Raw genomic sequence first — 18,795 nt, forward strand, 5'->3', positions numbered from 1 at the left:
GTCGTAGTCCACTATCTCGAGCGAGACTTCATCCCGAGAGCCAAACGTTTGAGTCTCCCCTACCTCAGAACAAATGAGTCGGCTTATCGACAACATTTTTACTCTTCACCAGCGCAAAAATTCCTGATCCTGGGCTACCTGATTTCTCTGCAAGATTCTTCCATGCCTCTCCATCCATGTACCCATCCGCAAAGCACTCGCCGATAAACTGAGTACATCTTCCAAATTCCTGGAAGAAAGCAGGAGTTCTTGGACGAGTCTCTTCTGGGAGTTTTGTAAATAGTTTTGCCACTCCAATCAGTCTCTACAGAATGCTCGCTCGATGACCCGAACTTATGGTCTTGAAAAGAATTGAAGCCATTTCGTCAGGTCAGGATGAAGTCGCGAACATTCTCCTTGCCGCCTCAAAGATCCCTCAACTTTGCCCGATATGCTTCCGCCACGGCTGTCATACTAGGCTTTTCAGAATATCTCGATTCTGACGATTCCGTTCGGGTGTGTTCCGAATGCCACCAGCCAACACGAGACCATCTGTCCTTCTCTTCCTCCACTATTATGATTCCGTCCAGGATTGAACAGCCGGTTTGGACGATAATCAGTGCGCTCAGCCTTGAGAGAGAGTTCTGTTGCAACCTCGGATCGTCCGGATAGTCAATTACTGCTGGCATCTCTGTCCCCTCGACAATAATGACTGGTATCCCATTTTCAGCACTTCTGGATGGAACTGGGATCCCTATCATCAAGCCACGCACACGAAGCTCGCCCTTCTTGACCTCACCAAATGGCGCATCCGCAGATACGAGCTGAATATCGTGACTCAAGATTTCGAAGTCTGGATCCTTCTGTTTTTCGAGATGCGTGTTTATCCATGTGACATCGTCATCGTAAGCCGACCAGCTCCATGTCGGTTTAGGCCTTTCGACAGGGCCAGAACGTCGGACTGGGTTCTTGTTGTCAATTTGAGCAAATTGTGAAGACCACAAAAGCCCCGATGGTAGATCTGATTTCCAAATACCACAGATGTACTTCTCTTTCAGAGCCAACGCAAACTCTTGCGCTATTGCAGATATTGCCGGCAAGCGGTCGCTCTGATATGTTACTTTTCGGGTGCAATACATATCCACAAGCTCACACCAGTATTCGAGAAGCTCACTGGAGTTGAACTGGGCATCACCAGGGTTCTTGAGTATTTCCATCACATCCGAGAAGGTTTCTTGCTCCGCAATGCCATAGCCAGGATGTGTGTGTGCCTTTCCGATAATCCAACCATCGCAATGCTGGACAACCTGTTCTCCACAATAGCAACTCCATGTTGTTCGATTGTTCAGATACTGAAGGCGACGTCTTGAGAACAAGAGTTCCTGGAAGGTCCAAGCTCTAGTATACCACGGCTCGGGGTAGTCGAAGTGGTACGGCGTGAGAAGAATGGGGACTTGGACATAGTGCTTCCCACGCTTTCCGTATGCCTTGATTTTGAACATGGGCTGAGGCGCCGTCATATCTCTTGCCGGTCCAATAGTCGCATGCCGATCCCTGAGAAATCCTTGCTTCACGTCTTTGGCTGCCGAGGCAATGATTGTGAACGTAGCACACTGGTAAATGTTTCCCATTTTCCCCAGCTCTTTAGCTTTGAAGTCGTAATCGTCTTGTATGATGCAGAGGGCATCAATCCACAAAAACTGGAAGTTGAGTTCCCTGGTAACTTTCATAGCGTCCTGGATCGTAGGGTCGAAGTGATGTAGCTCTAGTCCGGACATGAGATCTTTCTTGTTGCCGATTTTCAGCATCGTCCTCTGCATACCGACTCCAGCAGTACGACAGCGCAATGTATCGCTCCCTCGTGTCTTGGGTGACTGAGACCAGCTTGACCTTTTGTTTGCAGGAAACATCCAGGAGAAACGATGGCATAGAGGAGGGTCGATCATTGATACCACAGTTGTGGTCAATCTCGCATTTCCTCAGCCAACTCTGGATCAGAGACATCGATGCCAAGCTTTCCGGTGTTGTGTTCGATGGAGAGCCGACGTAAGTCTGTCTGGCATCTCCGAAGTCTCCTAATATCGTTCTTCGGTAAGCAGTTGGTCATTCATGCATGACGAGCAGCTTACTTGCCTGGAAGTCCCAAGGCAAAGAATGACACCCAAAATGAAATCCATCGCACACTCTTGAATCGTTCTCCGGCTGGGTTAGGCCGCACAATGATGTTAACATCCACTTTTGCTGACTGGTCGTCATAGTCTCCCGGGTTGTCATCGTCGATGTTTGTGTAAGCCACCAGGATTCTCACGAAATCTTCTGCTACATCTGCGGCAACTGCCCCGACCGATTCGTCGTCGCGTGATGCGGACCGCCAGGGCAATTTCCTCATGGCTTGACATAGTCGTTGATACTCCTTCACCTGCTCTTCTCCCATAGAGGCTGCGAGGGCTTCGTAGTGCACGTTTGACCAACGCCCGTCATGCTTCTGAAGGTTGTACTCAACTTTGCTGCATTGCTGCTCCAGCACCACCTTAAACGCTTCGAACTCCAGGCGCTCTTGGATCATGGTCCAGAAAGCGCACCCGGATGCTGCCATCTTTTGGACCTTACTGGTGGTCACGTCGAGCCGGAAATAGTCTTTCGACTTCGTAAAAGCGCGCTGGAAAGGCTCTGGAAGTGGCTTGACCAATATACCGATGCATTTGTCGCAAGAATGTTCCCCTGCATTGGGCGCCACAATAGCTCGCTTCAAATGAAGAATCTCGTAGTCGGTCTCGGAGGGAGGCCCCTGGTTACCTCTCTTCTTGGTCCTCATTGTACTAGAATCTTGAGGATCTCAAGATACTTGTGACAGTCTGTCGTAGACCTCGATTTCAGCCCGGCGGTTGATCTGGTGCATTTTAGGCATGTCAGATCGAGGATAGAGGAATCAGGCTATCTCCCCTGCACTCGCTGAGCACATGGTGTATGATCGCAGCCAGGCTGGCCAATGGTTGAGTATGCGGGGCGCTTCTGCCTAGATCAACCTTGCTACATGATGTCGTCAAATGCTCGCCAATGATTGTCGACCCACACGTAAGACAACAGGAAAAGACAAGGAGCGAATTTGCCGAGTGCATGGGAGAGTCAGAGGTCAAATTGCAGCGGTAAAGATCCGATATTCCCTAAAGCCAACGGCAAGCTCATCATTGTCAATGTAGCTCTACACACCCGTAGTCTGCGTAGGATTTTCATGTCCACTGCCCTCCTGCTTCTTCGCCTCCCGTGTGAGAAGATAGACCCAGTATCCACAGCCCCCGTATTTGGTATCGTCCTGATAAGCTTTGTGAACTTCTTTCAGCCCCTGCTTTTTGTAGATATTCACAGCAGCCTCGAATGATAAGATGAAGACGTCAGCTCCCATTTCCTCGGCAAGTCGTACACCATGCTGAACCAGAGCAGTAGCAACGCCCTTGCCCGTGTTATCGGGATGAACAGCCAGATAGTCAAGACCTGTAGCGCGATTAGACTTATCACAGGATTAAGAGTTGCGAAATTCAGTTCACTGATGGATCCTTACTGATGTACCTGTCCTCGGCCAAGATGCGGTGCTTCTCGGGACCGCAGTCATTGATGCCGTCCATGCTGTACGGCTTCCACCATGCGCCGTCGCTTCGTTCCTTGATGGCCTTCCTCTCCTCCTCGCTTACATCGGGAATCTGCGCATCTGCCCATTCCGGTGCATCCGCGTATTTGGCGGGCAACTCCCAGCGTGCGTAGCCCATGAGAGTACCCGTCTCGGGATCAACTGCCTTGAAATGACGCAGCGTCTCGCGATTCTTCAGGAGGTTGTTCGGCATGCGCTTGATAACTTCGCCAACGAGAAAATCGAGTTCGATGTTTTGAATCGTCCAGCCGAGTTTCCAGTTTTTATCTGTCGCCCAGAAGGCGTTCATGTTGTTTCGTGCCAAAGCCGGGGCATCGGCGAGCGTGCAGGGCACAATCTTCCAGGAGACCATGATTCTTGCGTTGATTGATAGCTACCCCAACGGGCTGCAGGGTTGATTCGTTGTAGGGGCTCTACCCAAAATCAATCTTTTGATAAAGTTTCGATGGAGCGCGATGGGTCGGATCACCATGAATGCTCTTTATTGCGCCTTTTCATTGTTTCTTAGATACGGTCAAACACGCTGCGCTCTACGTGGCTTATTTGAAGCCTTGCCGGTTATCCGGACTGGGATGACGCTTTGGAATATGACACGTTTACGGCCAGTCTCCTTTTGGTAGGCAGGAGGCCTCCCGTTCCATGAGAACACATCTCCTCACAACGATCTCGGAACAGACAGCTTCTCAAGATGGCGTATGACGAAGACTGCTTCGGTCCAATGTTATATTCCTCTGGCATAACTTATTGTTTTAGTTGGATTGCTGTTTTCCCCGAGAAGCCGTCAGCACACAAGCGGACCATCAGTGAATTCTCAAACTTACATGACACCCGGTTTGGGACTTTGGTATTGCGACCCCACAGCCAAGCTGGAAGATCAACCTCATTCCCACGCGTAAGCACTCAAATGAGCTTTGGAAGTTTGGCTACCCCGAGAGCTTGCGGAGGATGTAGGTTCATATTTGGAAGATCACGCCCGGAGATCGGCATCGGCAAGCGGAATATAACACCAATGGCGGTGGGGCCGGCCGGGCTTCTTACTCGGGAATATGCACGAACTTTTCAAATATTGTCATCGCTTGAATAAAGCTATCGCATTGGAGATTTCAACTGAGGATGACACATATAAATAAGAATGGTCTAAGTTGAGTGTCTGAAGAAGTCGGCTATAGTGCCCAACTGAGCCGAAGGAAATGAGACCAGCCGCCAGCGCCCGAGCCTGAGCTCATTGTATCTAAATCCATTCTAAATTCCCTTTACAATTATCAGGGACAACAGGAGTCTTCAAATCGCACGGTTGTAACCCGAACGACCGTCTGTCTCCGCAGCTTTGTTGTACCCAGACCGACCATCCTCCTCGCGGCGGTTGTAGCCAGATCGACCGTCAGTGGAGACAGCGGCATCTTCACCGTCGCGTCTGTTATAACCTGAGCGTCCGTCGGTGTCGATAACAGTGTCGGTCTCTGCACGCCGGTTGTACCCAGATCGGCCATCAGTGGTCATTTCTGATTCCGCCTCCTCATCACGTCTGTTGTATCCAGACCGTCCGTCAGTAGGGACAGAATCAGCGCCCTCTTCCCTGCGGTTGTACCCGGAGCGACCATCAGTCATGACAACACCGTCTGCCTCGACATCCCGACGATTGTAACCGGAGCGGCCGTCGGTCGTAACAACACCGTCTTCGACACCGTTGTAGCCAGATCGGCCGTCTTCCTCCTCACGCTTGTTATATCCAGAGCGTCCATCTGTGGTAACAACTGTGTCTCCGTTGTCATTACGACGGTTGTAACCAGATCGGCCGTCAGTGGTAACAGTGCCCTCTTCAATACTGTTGTATACAGATCTTCCATCTGTCTCCTCCCGCTTATTGTATCCCGAACGGCCGTCTGTGGAGGCAAGAGCTTCGACATCGTCGGTGCGAATATGAAGACCCGAGTTTTCTTCGTTGACAGCGAGCATCGCTTGTGGGATCTCATGGTTTCCAATGACGATCAAGTTGTTGTTAATCTATCACATAGTCAGCATGATGAGTCTTACATGTTTACTCCGTTGCTTAAAACGGGAAAAGAAAAAAACTTACCGATGACAAAAGACTGTCAATTCTGAAGAATTCAATAACCAAGGCACATAAAACCAAGGAGATGATGACTGCGCCAAAGGCTGAGCGACGACCATTGCAACGGTTGTTTGAGCTCGGGACCGACACATGGGTCGGGAGAATAGGGCCCTTTTCCATAGTTGACTGATAGATTATGGTGTTGATACGATGTGTTTGTATGGATGACAGAAACGGGCTGTCGATGGAATCAAATGGGACGTGACTGAGTTAATGAGATGAGAAGATGTTATGTTTGATTATTCCTACGAGACCATGAAAGCGTGGAAGATGATTCATTATAAATGTTCTTTCAAACAACAGGCTACCGCTAGTTACCACAACGAGGCAATCTCATACAAAGTCAGCGTATGGGGGCACTTAGTGAGGCACAGCTGAAGACCCCATCGCTATTGCGCCCGAGTAGCCAAATGACACAGCCTCCAACAATAGCCCCCATGCAGGCTGGACTCTAAATCGTGGTCTACGATGACATCTTTCGGTCATGCCGTAAGGCAGCAACATTTGTTCAATATTGAGCCGACCGATGAGCATGCAGATATTGTGTGACGCCCCCAGCGCAAGCGCCCGGTGAGGTAAATGTAAGATTCGCCAAGCTGTGAGGTCCAATACGCCACTGTTTCCCACCAAAACCCTGGGCCCTGGCACCAACAGCACCAACAGCGCAAGTTATCGCCTTCTCGGGCGGACAATCCCCGTTGAAGAAAGCGCCAATCCTAGTTCCTTGTCGACCAGGATTTGCGCCTCTTGACAGGCTACCGGGTCGGGATCTGATTGGGTGTGTCGGATCTTGCTCACCGGGGGCCAGGCCCGGCTCTGAACAAGGCATTGTAGTGCGAGTGTGCCAGCTTCCAACGAACCAACAGTGAGGTTCTAGCAATGTTCAGAGTACCTTTCTATCGGCCCCCAAAAGTCCTCCCAAGACGTGTGGGGGTTTTTACTGGTGACCCGAGTGAAATCACTGTTTTACGACTTACGATGCATGATACGACGACACCGAAGGCGGCAACGTCGCATCGATGGGGGTGTTTGGCGCCAAGACGTAAGTGCGAGTTTACCCACGTGCTGCGCCTGGTAAACATGTGCGTGATAAGCCCATCGTCATGCAGGACGACCTTCAGCTGGCGCGGGCTAGACTTGTTAGGGAAATGCGCGTAGTTCCCAATAAGATTTGTGGTGGTAATCCGGGCGAACTGCAACATTTCTCGATCCTGCGTCCTTCAGCCCTATGGAGATCGAGACTTGGTATTACCGAAAACTGCAGTCGCTATCTGCAGGCTTCGGTGGATATAGCAAGGAGTTCCGGTGTGACATGTCTTACTAGTGACTGGCAGGGTTTGATTACGTCGACGCCAAGGGCTGGCAGGCAGACAGCATGATGAGAAAGATGGGCTAATAGTCATCTGCCTGGGCTTCACCAGGCTGTGTGCGGAGAGGTTCCCCTTTTGGGGATCAGGCATGGTACCATTGTGAACCATGAAAAACTTGGAATCAGTATCGAATTAAAAACAAATGGTATCTTCTCCGAAAATGGTCAAATCCGTTTAATATGGTACATAACAACCTCCTCTGGTACGGGTACATATGACTACACGTTTGGAGGCTTAGACGGCGTCTGGGGAGACGATATGTCATCCATATCGAGGTTGTCCAGGTCATCAAACTCGCTCAAATTGTGCGATAATGTAGACCTCTTACTCCTGGGTGTCATGTTTGAATTGGCGCTTCCTGTGAGGGCCGAGCTGAGGCGCTTCTTCTTTTCTGACTGCCCAAGAATGAATCTGACAAAGAACTGGCGCAAGTTGGGTATGCAGGCTGTGAATACCCCCACATATAGCTCAATGTCGGACCAGATGACACTTGGCATCATGGCGACTGCATGTGTTAGTTTTATGGAACGGCACACTGTGTTGATTCGGCTTTGGCACATACCAGTCGGATTCAAGGGGTACTTCTTGAACTCCAAAATCTGCGTGATGCGGTAGCAGCACACCACAGTAAGGCTTGGCCGTGTCAGTCAAGGTGGTCATCTTGAGTGGGCAAGCTCGCGGCAAGTACTCACAATAAGCCGAGCCCAAACATGAACATGATGGCAAACTTCTTCTTTGTGGCCAGGTTCATGTTCCAAATTTGCGTCGCCGGTATGATGAGCATCCAGACGTCCAGAGCAATGTTGATGCCCGCATGTGCAAGGGCGAGCTGCACAATATCAATGCACTTTCCAGTCACCTCTCCTGTCCAGAACTTCCAGGCCAGGCTTATGGGCTGGCATTGAAAGAGGCCGACAAGAATAAAGATGAGTCCATTCAGGATGTTGAGAATCAATGTGACCCAGAGAACGATGCGCACCTTTTCGCCGGGCAGGTGGAAGATTCGGAGGTACATGAAAAGAATAGAGGCTTTGATCAGGTCGATGCAGGAGTGGTAGAGGACTTGGAGAGCATAGAAAGCCTGAAGGTTGTCAGTCCGGTGATTTAGCCTGGAACACACAGGCGAAGTACCTTGAAGAAATTCATGATCTGACGTTCGTTCAAGGTCCAGAGGTCTTTTCCAGCTCCATTATTTTCGACTAGAATTTTCGTCAGCGCAACCTGCAGCGGATGGAAAACAGTTGGAGACTTACGGTAAAAGTGAAGCGACACGTATCCGAGTAGAATGACCTTGTGACATTTGAGTCATGATTCTGATGAATGTTCGTTTTCCAGCTTCGACTTACATATGACACAAGAATGGTGTAATCATCCCAGCCCCATGGCGAAAGTCTTGCAAACTTCGTGACGACTCGGAGGATTACGGATAGCGTAGGCAGAATGGCGAACAGGACAATGCGTACGATCTTGGTAGCCTGTACTTCGTCGTTTAAAGGAAAGTCGCAGGCGGTCCAAGTTATATTCTGCGTTTCTGGGAAATGTTAACAACAGCAACAATGAATGAGAATAAACGTTTCAGAAATCCATACCCAGAGCGCCTATTAGCGGGCAGCTTACGAGAGAACACCCCTCTACGTATTTGATGTAATCTTCATCCTGGCAAAGACAGGTTTGGTCCCCGGGAGAACAATTCGTCTGATTCAGTCCGTTCAGCAGACACGGAATCTTCGATAAAAGTCAGTGGAGAACTCTTTGGCGACGCAGGAAATTGTGCTCACAGCGCATGGTGGGTTGTCGTCGAGAGATAGACCAGGAATATCGGGAAGGTTAGTCGGTGCGGGGGGCCGTTGAGCGAGGATCGTCGTCGCGGAAAGAGCGAGCAAGGCGGGGAAGAGACTCGTATGCATTTCGATGAAGCGGTAGGTCGATGTGGCTCCGACCGAGCGATGCTGTCAAAATGTCGTAATACTTCGATATCGTCTCCGAGCCCAACTGTGATAAGCCACTTGTTTACGGACGTTCGTAAAGCGCCAAGAGCGTCAAAATAGTTGCATCAAGATGACGTTCCTATATATATCGCGAGGAAAAAGCACTCGTTGTAAGGATGAATGCCCTTCACGACGTGGGTTCTTTTTGTTAAAGGACCTGCCTTCGCCCGTCCGTCCTGCGTGGCTTGCAAGACATTAATGAATCCAGCCATGCTCAGAGACCCGATTGCAGTGGCCTGAGATATGGTTCCGGGCCCCGTGTCTTGGAGCGGCATTCTCCATCGCTCAGGAACTGGGCGTAGGGTGGTACCGGATTGATGGCCCCAGAATGAGTTGGGTTTGGCGCGGTCAGGCAAGACCCTTTATTTGGGTGATCTGTTGAGACGTTTGCGGATGTTCCAGGGCTGAGGCGGCTTACATACTATCGGCGGCTCGCCGTAGTCACGCAAAGACATCCGACTGACGACGATTGCCCCTCAAGCCACATATTGAATGCATCGTGGCGAAGGCGCGGAGGCTGATTGGAGGTCAATGGCAAGGGAGACTAGAGAAGCTGTTTGGCTTCATTCTCGTTCGATTCATTCCACAACTTCAGCCTTAAGCACGTCTTCCACAACTGGCCTTGGGGAAACCTTTGAGCATTCCCGATGAGTATAAATGCCTGACGATCTGTCGGCAAATCGTCAATCATCCAGACCAGCAATACCACCGATCATTAACACCAGCATGGAAAGCCATGCAGATAAGCACTGATGGAAATTGGAAACAAGTCTATGAGTTCGCTGATGAGAATCTATGACCATGAAACTCCGGCTGGTCAATGAGACGAAGGAGAAATTGAAAAAGAGGTGGTAGGCCAAGTACCGTAACTCCTCAGCCGCCTACCGTTCCCTCTTTCTCATGCTGTACTTTCAGCTTCTTCTCGGTCTTCATAAACTCGCGAATGCCAACCGGAATATCCCCATATAGCTTCTCGTCCCACATGTCTTTGGCGATCTTGGGGTCTTTCGGCACCCAATTTGTTTCTGAACCGCCGCCGTCGTCATCCATGCTCATCGTATCCGCGACAGCTTCTCCCTTCTCTTGTTGCTGCTCCCTCAACTTCAGCTGAGCCTCCGCGTTCGCCGCCGACCATTCTTCCATCTCCTCCCTGAACCGGTCCCAAACGCAATTCACACAGCCGCTCATACAGCAATTATCAGGCTCCTCGGGCTTTGGGGGTATTACGACCCCTGCGACCGTCGTACTCCTAGCGCGCATCTCTTCGAGGCGCTTCTTGCGCTCGGCAGGCCCGGCGAGGGCGGAGCCGAAGACGATGGCGGCCTTCTCAGCCGCGGTTTGCGGGGGCGGCGTCGGCACCGGCTGTGCGGAAAGAGCTTCAGCAGAGGGTTCCGGGTGGGACGGGGAGAGAGGCGAGGTCTTACGGCCTTGCTGCTCCTCCTGCTTGGCGGCGGAGGACGAGGGTGGCTCCTCGGGCTTCACGTCGGGGATCGGCTGGGGGCTCGTGAGGATGGACTCGTAGTAGGCGCCCAGCGGGTGTGCTTGGGGCTTGGAGGGCTCGATCGGATCGGGGCCCGTCTGGGCTTGGATGGTAATGAAGGCATTGCGGGGAGGGCGCGCAATGCGAGGCACCAAAGGCCTGAGGCGGGGGAGGAGTCTGCCGGGCGTCGACATTGTTGCTGGTGTTTTGTATCGAAGGTCCTTATTCCAATTCTAAGGTTGGAATTGGAAAGTTGGACCTTTGGGTGGCTGCTGAGTGACGCAGGACGCCGACCTGGTTCACTGCAGAGCCGAAAAGGAAGCGGAAGCGGGCGACTGGAATGCGGTCATAGCCGCGGACGTCATCGGTCTGGGATTTCTGCTTATGTAATGATGGGAGCACCCGATCACGTGCTGACATGGTGAGCCGGCCATTCAAATTGAAGTTATTTCAAAGAATAACAGAATCAAGAGCAAATCAGAAATATTGAATAATAGAAATTTTATTTCTATTCTGTTTGAGATATTGTGACAAACTGGTAATTCATCCGAAAGTTGAAGGCGCTGGAGAAAGGTTCTCGATTCGCTCGACATCAGACGCACCCCGGGCATGGATAGGCTGGGTAACTAAGAATGAGGGGGAAGTTTACCACAAGTAGGCAGAAGGATTTAAATCTTATCAAATTGCGATATACGACAATATCGCTTTATTTATTCTTACCACAAACATCTCAGCTGGTAAAGTGTGTCTACGGTATCCACTTTTTGGATGAAAGTCCTGCATGAAAGAACAGAAGCGAAGGTTCTCAGTAAAGACGACCTGATTCAAGCTTGTTGATAAAAACGAGACGCTCCATAAATATTGCAAAAGTTATTTGACTGATTTTTGTTATTGCTAGCGAAACAGTCTCGTCAAAGGACATACGTGATTTCATCTCAATCATTTCGGACTGGGATCTCACTTCTAGGACGCATAGCCAACTCAATATTGGACTACATGCTGCTTGAAATTGAGCGAACAAATAAGGATTCTTTCTCACACTACGTAAATCTTCCTTCTCCCATCCTACTTTATGCCTGAGAGCGACCTACAAGACGTTTCGCCATGGTCTGCTGTCGTCCTTTTCCTTGTGTCCTCTTTGTTTTCATTGATTTGACCACAACAGTTTGCACAGAGTCGTTGTTCGTTAGCATTCTGAGCCAATCAGCCTCATACAGAAGTAAAACAACCTTCATCTTCGGGCCCTCGGTAGACGCGTCGTCCAGCATCCTGCAGACCTCATTGATCACATTGAAACCGTCTGCTTCATCAAGCGATGAGAGGACCGTCGCTAGATTTACGACAATATAAACTTGTGTACCCAAGCTCCTGACTGCTTGCTCCAAGAGTTTCAGCCAATCTCTCGGCTTCTGCGTAGTATGAAACTGCGAGTATCGAGACGACAACTCTTGTTTCCGTCTTTAGGGAACCGCTCCACCGCAATGCCTGGTACGAGAGGTACTTGATCAGGTCTATTGCCGTTGACATAGAAGCAAGCTTCAATCTTTCTAAGCTGGGGAAAGCCCATATAATCGGCACCTCAGTTGATGCCAAAGTCTGGATGACGTCGATGCTGAAGTCTACTATGACAGACCGCACGCTAAAGGGGCCCCTTATGATAATCTAGGAAGATGGATGGCTCAATGACCATTTCGTGAGTCTGGGGGATTACCAAAACTTGCTCGTTAAGATGTTTGCGCCCCTGCCAGAGGCTCTGCGGTTTCGGCATATGAGATGATGCTTGTAGCATTTTGCTGGATCTTCAAAGGTCGGCGAGAGGTTGGTCAAAACTTGCGACAGATGGATCTCTGAGAGTCGTTGATTCGTATCTAGCTAAGCGAATGTTTGAATAAACTGAAAAGCTGCACGCTGTCTGTTAGCACCTAGTACGGCTATGAGGAGCTAAGGATCGCCCACTTTCTACTCTGCTTCGTAGCTTTCGAGCGCTGCGGCCACCAAGCCATGAGCATCCTTCATGGAATAACTCCCACTTTCTAGAATCTTTCCTCCGTGTGTCAACGCATCGCTCTTCAGGAAGTATTTCTGAACAGCCCTAAAAGCATCCTCCGCGACGCGTTCGAATCGCGTTAAGGCGTCTCAATATCTTCACGGGTCATTCGAAACTTACCTTTGGTTCCGTCCTTATACCATCCATGATGATATAGTTTTATGAATGTCAAGTTGTACTATTCCCTGTAGCTTTTGCACTATGTACTCGCAATTTTTAATTTTCGTCGCGTACCGGGTTTGGTTTCCGGAATACGGGAAATGACGCACGAGGTGCTGGTCACGACCAGTGCAGCCAAGGCAAGGCCGATGAAGGCGGCGAGTAATTAGGCAGCCGTTTGGCGCCGTGAAGGATGACCTTGTTGTGCGAAGCTCTACTCGAGCTGTCATCTAGCGTTTTCTCGATGCTTACCGCCGCGTGTGGAGTGTGAACAGATCAGGCTCGATTGATGTTTCAGGGGGATATTACGAACATATCTACCGGGCGCTTACCAGTCAGGTGATGATCCTCAAATCATCACGTAGGCCTATCAAGATGCCAGCCTTCAGCCAATCACATTTGTTTCTGGCGAATGAGAATTCAGATGTTATGTTGTGTAACGCTGACTGCGCCTCAGCAAAAGCAGTCTTCCCCTCTTTCCAGCCATTTCTTGCCCTTTTACATTTTTCCTATTTCCATCTTGCCGCTTCACGGCGTCTTCCCGCGGAGCTTACGCTAGTGACAGCTTACGACAGAGATTTCTATCAGCTTCAGGTCCCGTCGCAGGTAAATTTTGATAACGCATCATTGTGTACGGTGATTCGGGTTCAGCGCCGCCAACATCTCGACCCAATTCAACGTACATACACACACTTCAAAGCGTTATTTAAGAGCATCAAGCGGCGTCATTTGAAGCAGGACCAAGTACTCGTACATTATCCAACATGGCAACGGACGACGTCCATCATCGAATGACAACAAAACTACAACCTCGAAAGTCTGGTTCGTCCCAAAGAGTCAACAAGTAACGCCAAGGAAAGGATGCCAAACACCGGCCCGTGGTAGCTAGTGCATCTTCGGGACTCTCAGTCCATGCAATGCCGGATTATCAAATACAACTGATGTTGTTGGAGCACCAAAACCAAAAGCGGGTAGCAAGGGCTCGACAAGCACTGGCTGATGGTGGAGGTGATACTTCGGAAGGAGCTACCGTTCCAGTGACCCAGGTTGACGATCCAGCGTCTCGGAAGACAACTCAGCCACATTACACAATATCGGAAGATGTGATAGGCACTTTGGCACACAGAACAGGTGACCCTCCACATATCGAGCCCTCCAGCCGTTCAGGTGCTGCGCAGACTGTTGTAACAAAGCCGTCTGATGGGGAACGAGAGCCCGCAAATTCACGCCACCTTGAAGCAACAATATCTGGGGGCTCCGGTCAGCTTAGGTCTATGGAGTCATCTCTACCGACATCCCCTTCGGCATCCGCCTCTCATGCAGTATCACAACGGAATCCACACGGCCATAGCCCAATATCTACAGCTCAAAGACGGAGTCATCCCGGTAAGACTCATTGGAACATTGAAGTAACTCAAGAGACGCAAAAGACGAACCAGAACCATGGCCCTCGCTGTATTCCAGCAGATGTATCTGAGGTATTCGACACCGGTGAAGCTTTCAAAGAACAATGCTTTTCCTCGGGACTTGATGCGGGAGCTACTACTCCCAACAGCTCAGAAGACATTCAGATGTTTATTCCTGAGACAGACGAGGTCCCCGCCGAAGCATCTTCGGACCTTCTCAGCGCCGAACATACATCTTCAATGTGTTTCGATGTTCTTCAAAAGATGAAACAACGAATTCAGCACTTAGAAGCAGAGAATGAAGAGCTAAATCGGCCACCGCCGCCCGTGGCTGTCAGAGTACAAATCTTTCACTGCCTTGAGAACGAAGAGATGGACGGAAATACCTACCTCTCGGAACCAGAATGGATGGTCAACGAAGACGACACCCGTCTCAGTGCCCGATCTCTATTAATGGACCCTGAAAGATACATCGAAAAAGAGAAAGACATCTCATTTGTCGTCTACAAGTGTTACTCAGAAGATCACCAGAGAGACGCAGTGGTAGAAGCAAGGAAATTTTCCGGGCCACTGCCACTCCCGGTACCCGCCTACGAGGACATATTGCTCACTTCGAAGGAGACGGTGGAGGCTGTGGAGGCATTTTTCGCGCTACATCCTGCGTCTCGTCAGGAGTTCCCCAAGGTCAACACCAGTGACAGGTTGTCAGCGCCGTTCATATGGTGGTATCACCATCGCAAGTCAAACAAAATCGAATGCCTGCCGCCACGTCAAGCCGAATTGGTCAATGCACTTGTCGGCCACATCGAAAAGGCTTATGCGCCGTTGTATGACAACATAGACGAACAATTCAGCAGAGGATTTGTGTCGAATGGTTCCATGGAATATCTCTTTCGACCTGGTCAAGTTCTGATCTCGTTTACGGATGGTGTCCCGCAAGGTCACATTGCAATATCTCGCCCTTTTCACTACGCCAAGGAACCTGACGATTCCGCCACTGGACCAATTCCAAAGAGACATCCAGATCCCCCAGAAAAGTTTTTGTCGCAATGGAACATATCATCGCGCTCAATTTCCTATCGCGGGAACTTTGTTCGGGTGGAAGAACAGCTCAAGATCGAGTTTGAGACGGAGACTGAGAACGGAGAAATTGGCATTTCGAGGTTACCTGTAATTCCTCTTGAATTCACTTCGGAGGCAGTGCAGGAACAATTAATTCTTCGTGGCCAAACATTTTGGAAATGTCGCCAGAAACGACTCATTTCCTACCAAGGCGGAGAGCAAATTCACGTTGTAAGTGGCTTGTTCTTGGACGAGCAACGTTAAGCTCACGTAACCCTTTATCAAATCTTTTGCCGTATCCCTAACATTCAACAGGGCGAAAGATTCATGGTTGACTATGACACGTATACAAGCCTCTATCCGCATAATTCGTACGCTGCGAAGGCCATCGGGGCGGTGGCAGAACCAGGCTTGCCTACAGATGGCAGCGAACCCCATGCCCCCGAGATCTATCTCTTTCCAAAACTTATCCCTGGCTTTGATCTTAGACGCAAGAAGTGGAGTAAGACTTTCTGTGGCATTTTCTGGGCAAGCGTTTCACTAATTTCTCAAACAGTTGATGTCGAGGTTGACCAAATTCACGACGTTGTCTGGAATGAACATGCCTTCAAGAGTCTGGTGGCTGACGAAGACATGAAGACACTCATTCTTGCGCTTGTCACGAACCAAATCGATTCCAGAAGAGGCACGGATATGATCGATAACAAAGGGAACGGTCTCGTCATGTTGCTTCACGGCTCTCCAGGTACTGGTAAGACGTTTACCGCTGAATCCGTCGCCGAAGTAGCCAAGAAACCTTTGTACTCGGTTACCTGCGGCGATCTAGGAACGAATCCTGCCGAGGTCGAGAAATATCTCGAGTCCGTCTTCCACCTTGGCAAGATTTGGGACTGCGTCGTGCTTCTGGATGAAGCCGAAGTCTTCCTCGAGCAACGTACTCTGCAAGACCTCCAACGAAACGCACTTGTCTCCGTGTTCTTGCGCGCCCTAGAATACTACGATGGGATCTTGATTCTTACGACAAACCGTGTCGGGACGTTCGACGAGGCGTTCAAGTCTCGAATTCAACTCGCGCTCCGGTACGAAAAGCTGGAGGCCTACCAACGCAAGCAAATCTGGAAGAACTTCTTCGAGCGGCTCAAGAGTATTGGAGAGGAGGACAGCATCGACTTCGATGATATTTCGCTGCACATAGACGAACTGACCAGGCACCCGATGAACGGACGACAGATCCGGAATACGATCACCACCGCACGGCAGCTCGCCAAGTTTATGGGAAAGAAGATGGTGTTTTCGCATCTGCAACGAACCATGGCAATCACGAACAAGTTTGATCAGTACTTGGCTGACGTTCGGGAAGCTGATGTGGAGGAACATGGTGGAAGAGGCTTGTATGGCAGTTACTCAGACGAGTATTTCGCTCGATCCGATCAAATACGATAGTACGACTAGCTATTGGAGAACAACGTGGTAATTGAACTTTTTCATTTTGCGGATACACAGGGCCCGAAAATCACACATACCGACGTAAATCGCCGCAGCTATTTACTCAGATGAACTCATTTTGCAACCTATCAACTAGAGCTACGTTTTCTCAACTTGACTAAAGAACAGTCTGACTTTTCCTACAGCAAAAACGCATTTAAAGCGACCACTCATAGGTGCCATCCAAGACCCTGCTCTCTGTTCGAATCTGGTGCAGGGAAACAGGTCGAATAACGGAGCTTGACAGCTTCAAATGATGGATCGCGTCACCGTGACACCTGACATCACCAACATTTAGAAGCTCCTTGACGACAACGCAGTCATTCCAGTAATGTTCTCCCTGGTGCTCAATACTGACTGCCCTCCAAGTTTGGATGACGGACGGCTGCAAGGCATAATCCCACGTTGCTCTCCACGTAATCACGGGACGCTGCCCATGACCCATTGATTTGTATTTGAAGAGCGCCGCCAATCCCTCTTGCCCGTTCCAAACCTCCATCACGCGGAGCTTTGGCATTCTCAGAGCCACCTTTGCCGCTGTTCGGAGCATAGCACCGATTTGAGTGGTCGTCGCATCGGGCGCGAGTAGTCTTGAGGTCAGCGCAAGCGACGTCAGGTTGGACCACTTCCATGAAGGCTCACAACTGCTGAAAAAGTGACTAGCATCCACCGTGAACGATGCCGAGAGATGCTCAAGCTGGAGACTGACATGGGCGATCGCCTTGCCCACCTTAGGGGTCGGCATTTGAATGGGCTGAACCCCCAGCTGAGGACCGAGAAGTTCTGGGTATTTTTGAGTGAAGTTCTCAAAAATGACAAGTCTCCGTAAGTTTTTGAACTTTTTAGAAAGGATGCGTGTAAACCAAGTTCGATGAACTACATCACATATCCGAGTTAATTGGTTATCTCCCGTTCAGTTCAACAACAAGCATGGGCAAAGTGGGAAAGACGTCGCATTTGCACTTACTTCTGTCTGCCTCTTCCTGATCAAATTTCCATTCTCTTCTCCAAGGCTCGTAGTGAATTTCCTGAAGTCCAGGAAAGCGGAATAAGATTTTGCCTAGAATCTCCGTCAATTGCCGGCGATTCTGTTGACGCAGTATCACACCTGTTACGGCAGTAACTGTAGGAAGGCTCTCCCACCACACTTTCTTTTGTTTGTCGGTCTCAACTGCCCTTTTCTTCATATGTCTTTTAAACCATTTTTCATCCCGTTTGTAGGTTTCGGGCGAATCCTTGTTCCTACTTGCTTCGAGCCATAGATTTCCCTTATATTCAGCCTCTTGGAGTTCCACAATTTTCTCAAGCCACTGCCATTGCTGCGGATATTCGGTCTCGGATGGGCGGGAGTCAATCTTCGTCATTGATTCGGCTTCCTGGCTTTTCAGTTGATAGGCGCGGGGAATGCCGTTCCATACTATGGCTCCGAACATGTCTTCAATAAGCACTGGGTGTGGGGGAGAAACTCGATGGCCTGCGATCCAGCCGTGCTTCTTGTCGTCAAAGTTGACCTGAATAGGTTTAGGCAACCGCTTTTTCCAGTTGCAATTTTCAGGTGCCATATCAGGCACAAAGGTCAGGTACTTGAACCAATGATCCGAATCGCTGGGAGAATGAATGCTGATGTCCAACACTAGGTTATCGCTCGGTTGCCATGCGCTGAGAGCCGAGAATAGGCCAGTGAATGCTCTGCCGATCCGGACATGATCTGCTGTGCTCATAATGCACAGGTTTTTCTCTACTCCACAACTGGTGCAATCATATTCTTCAAGCTCTATACACAACCAAATGTAGCTTACGAGAGCACGGTTGCGAAAGGTCATCGAGTTGAAATCTGCAAGTCGTGAATGTGTGACGGTGATGCGGGCGAAGTTTTCGCGCTCGATAACTTCCTGCCACTCTCGAGACACTGTAGCGAAATTAGCCACGCTGCAGCCGTCCTGTAGCAAGCATTTCAGAATTGCAAGCCTGATCTCTGCGGGAAAGCGGTGCCAAGATGCCCTGTTTGATGGCGACCACGTTGGTGTCATATTTGGCAGTAGTCGAGCTTAACCCTACGT

The 18,795-nt window shown here is 49.9% G+C and overlaps 8 protein-coding genes across 8 annotated transcripts; 1 reads left to right on the plus strand and 7 right to left on the minus strand.

Annotated features, from left to right (window-relative positions):
• Positions 1-404: 404 nt before the first annotated feature.
• On the minus strand, positions 405-1,799 carry CGCS363_v014801 (uncharacterized protein; the record flags this gene model as incomplete). The annotated part of the gene is made up of 1 exon (XM_036646650.1): positions 405-1,799. One exon carries the CDS (start codon positions 1,797-1,799, stop codon positions 405-407), a length of 1,395 nt encoding a protein of 464 aa, XP_036488075.1.
• Positions 1,800-2,104: 305 nt separating this feature from the next.
• Positions 2,105-2,794, minus strand: CGCS363_v014802 (uncharacterized protein; the record flags this gene model as incomplete). The annotated part of the gene is made up of 1 exon (XM_036646651.1): positions 2,105-2,794. One exon carries the CDS (start codon positions 2,792-2,794, stop codon positions 2,105-2,107), a length of 690 nt encoding a protein of 229 aa, XP_036488073.1.
• Positions 2,795-3,181: 387 nt separating this feature from the next.
• CGCS363_v014803 (uncharacterized protein) lies at positions 3,182-3,977 on the minus strand (the record flags this gene model as incomplete). Its single annotated transcript, XM_036646652.1, has 2 exons — positions 3,182-3,471; positions 3,539-3,977. The coding sequence occupies 2 exons, from the start codon at positions 3,975-3,977 to the stop codon at positions 3,182-3,184; spliced, it is 729 nt and encodes a 242-aa protein (XP_036488072.1).
• A 929-nt stretch (positions 3,978-4,906) lies between these two features.
• Positions 4,907-5,858, minus strand: CGCS363_v014804 (uncharacterized protein; the record flags this gene model as incomplete). The annotated part of the gene is made up of 2 exons (XM_036646653.1): positions 4,907-5,629; positions 5,703-5,858. 2 exons carry the CDS (start codon positions 5,856-5,858, stop codon positions 4,907-4,909), a joined length of 879 nt encoding a protein of 292 aa, XP_036488078.1.
• A 1,468-nt stretch (positions 5,859-7,326) lies between these two features.
• On the minus strand, positions 7,327-9,015 carry CGCS363_v014805 (Satratoxin biosynthesis SC1 cluster protein 4; the record flags this gene model as incomplete). Its single annotated transcript, XM_036646654.1, has 7 exons — positions 7,327-7,613; positions 7,671-7,741; positions 7,801-8,189; positions 8,240-8,307; positions 8,362-8,398; positions 8,455-8,631; positions 8,887-9,015. 7 exons carry the CDS (start codon positions 9,013-9,015, stop codon positions 7,327-7,329), a joined length of 1,158 nt encoding a protein of 385 aa, XP_036488077.1.
• A 954-nt stretch (positions 9,016-9,969) lies between these two features.
• Positions 9,970-10,770, minus strand: CGCS363_v014806 (UPF0651 protein; the record flags this gene model as incomplete). Its single annotated transcript, XM_036646655.1, has 1 exon — positions 9,970-10,770. The coding sequence occupies one exon, from the start codon at positions 10,768-10,770 to the stop codon at positions 9,970-9,972; it is 801 nt and encodes a 266-aa protein (XP_036488300.1).
• A 3,455-nt stretch (positions 10,771-14,225) lies between these two features.
• On the plus strand, positions 14,226-16,693 carry CGCS363_v014807 (putative AAA domain-containing protein; the record flags this gene model as incomplete). The annotated part of the gene is made up of 4 exons (XM_036646656.1): positions 14,226-14,260; positions 14,338-15,481; positions 15,566-15,752; positions 15,807-16,693. The coding sequence occupies 4 exons, from the start codon at positions 14,226-14,228 to the stop codon at positions 16,691-16,693; spliced, it is 2,253 nt and encodes a 750-aa protein (XP_036488299.1).
• Positions 16,694-16,892: 199 nt separating this feature from the next.
• CGCS363_v014808 (uncharacterized protein) lies at positions 16,893-18,456 on the minus strand (the record flags this gene model as incomplete). The annotated part of the gene is made up of 2 exons (XM_036646657.1): positions 16,893-17,518; positions 17,703-18,456. The coding sequence occupies 2 exons, from the start codon at positions 18,454-18,456 to the stop codon at positions 16,893-16,895; spliced, it is 1,380 nt and encodes a 459-aa protein (XP_036487949.1).
• Positions 18,457-18,795: the final 339 nt, after the last annotated feature.

The sequence above is a fragment of the Colletotrichum siamense genome (assembly GCF_013390195.1).
Source record: "Colletotrichum siamense strain Cg363 chromosome Unknown KSG_Cg363_contig10, whole genome shotgun sequence".
Lineage (NCBI taxonomy): Eukaryota > Fungi > Ascomycota > Sordariomycetes > Glomerellales > Glomerellaceae > Colletotrichum > Colletotrichum siamense.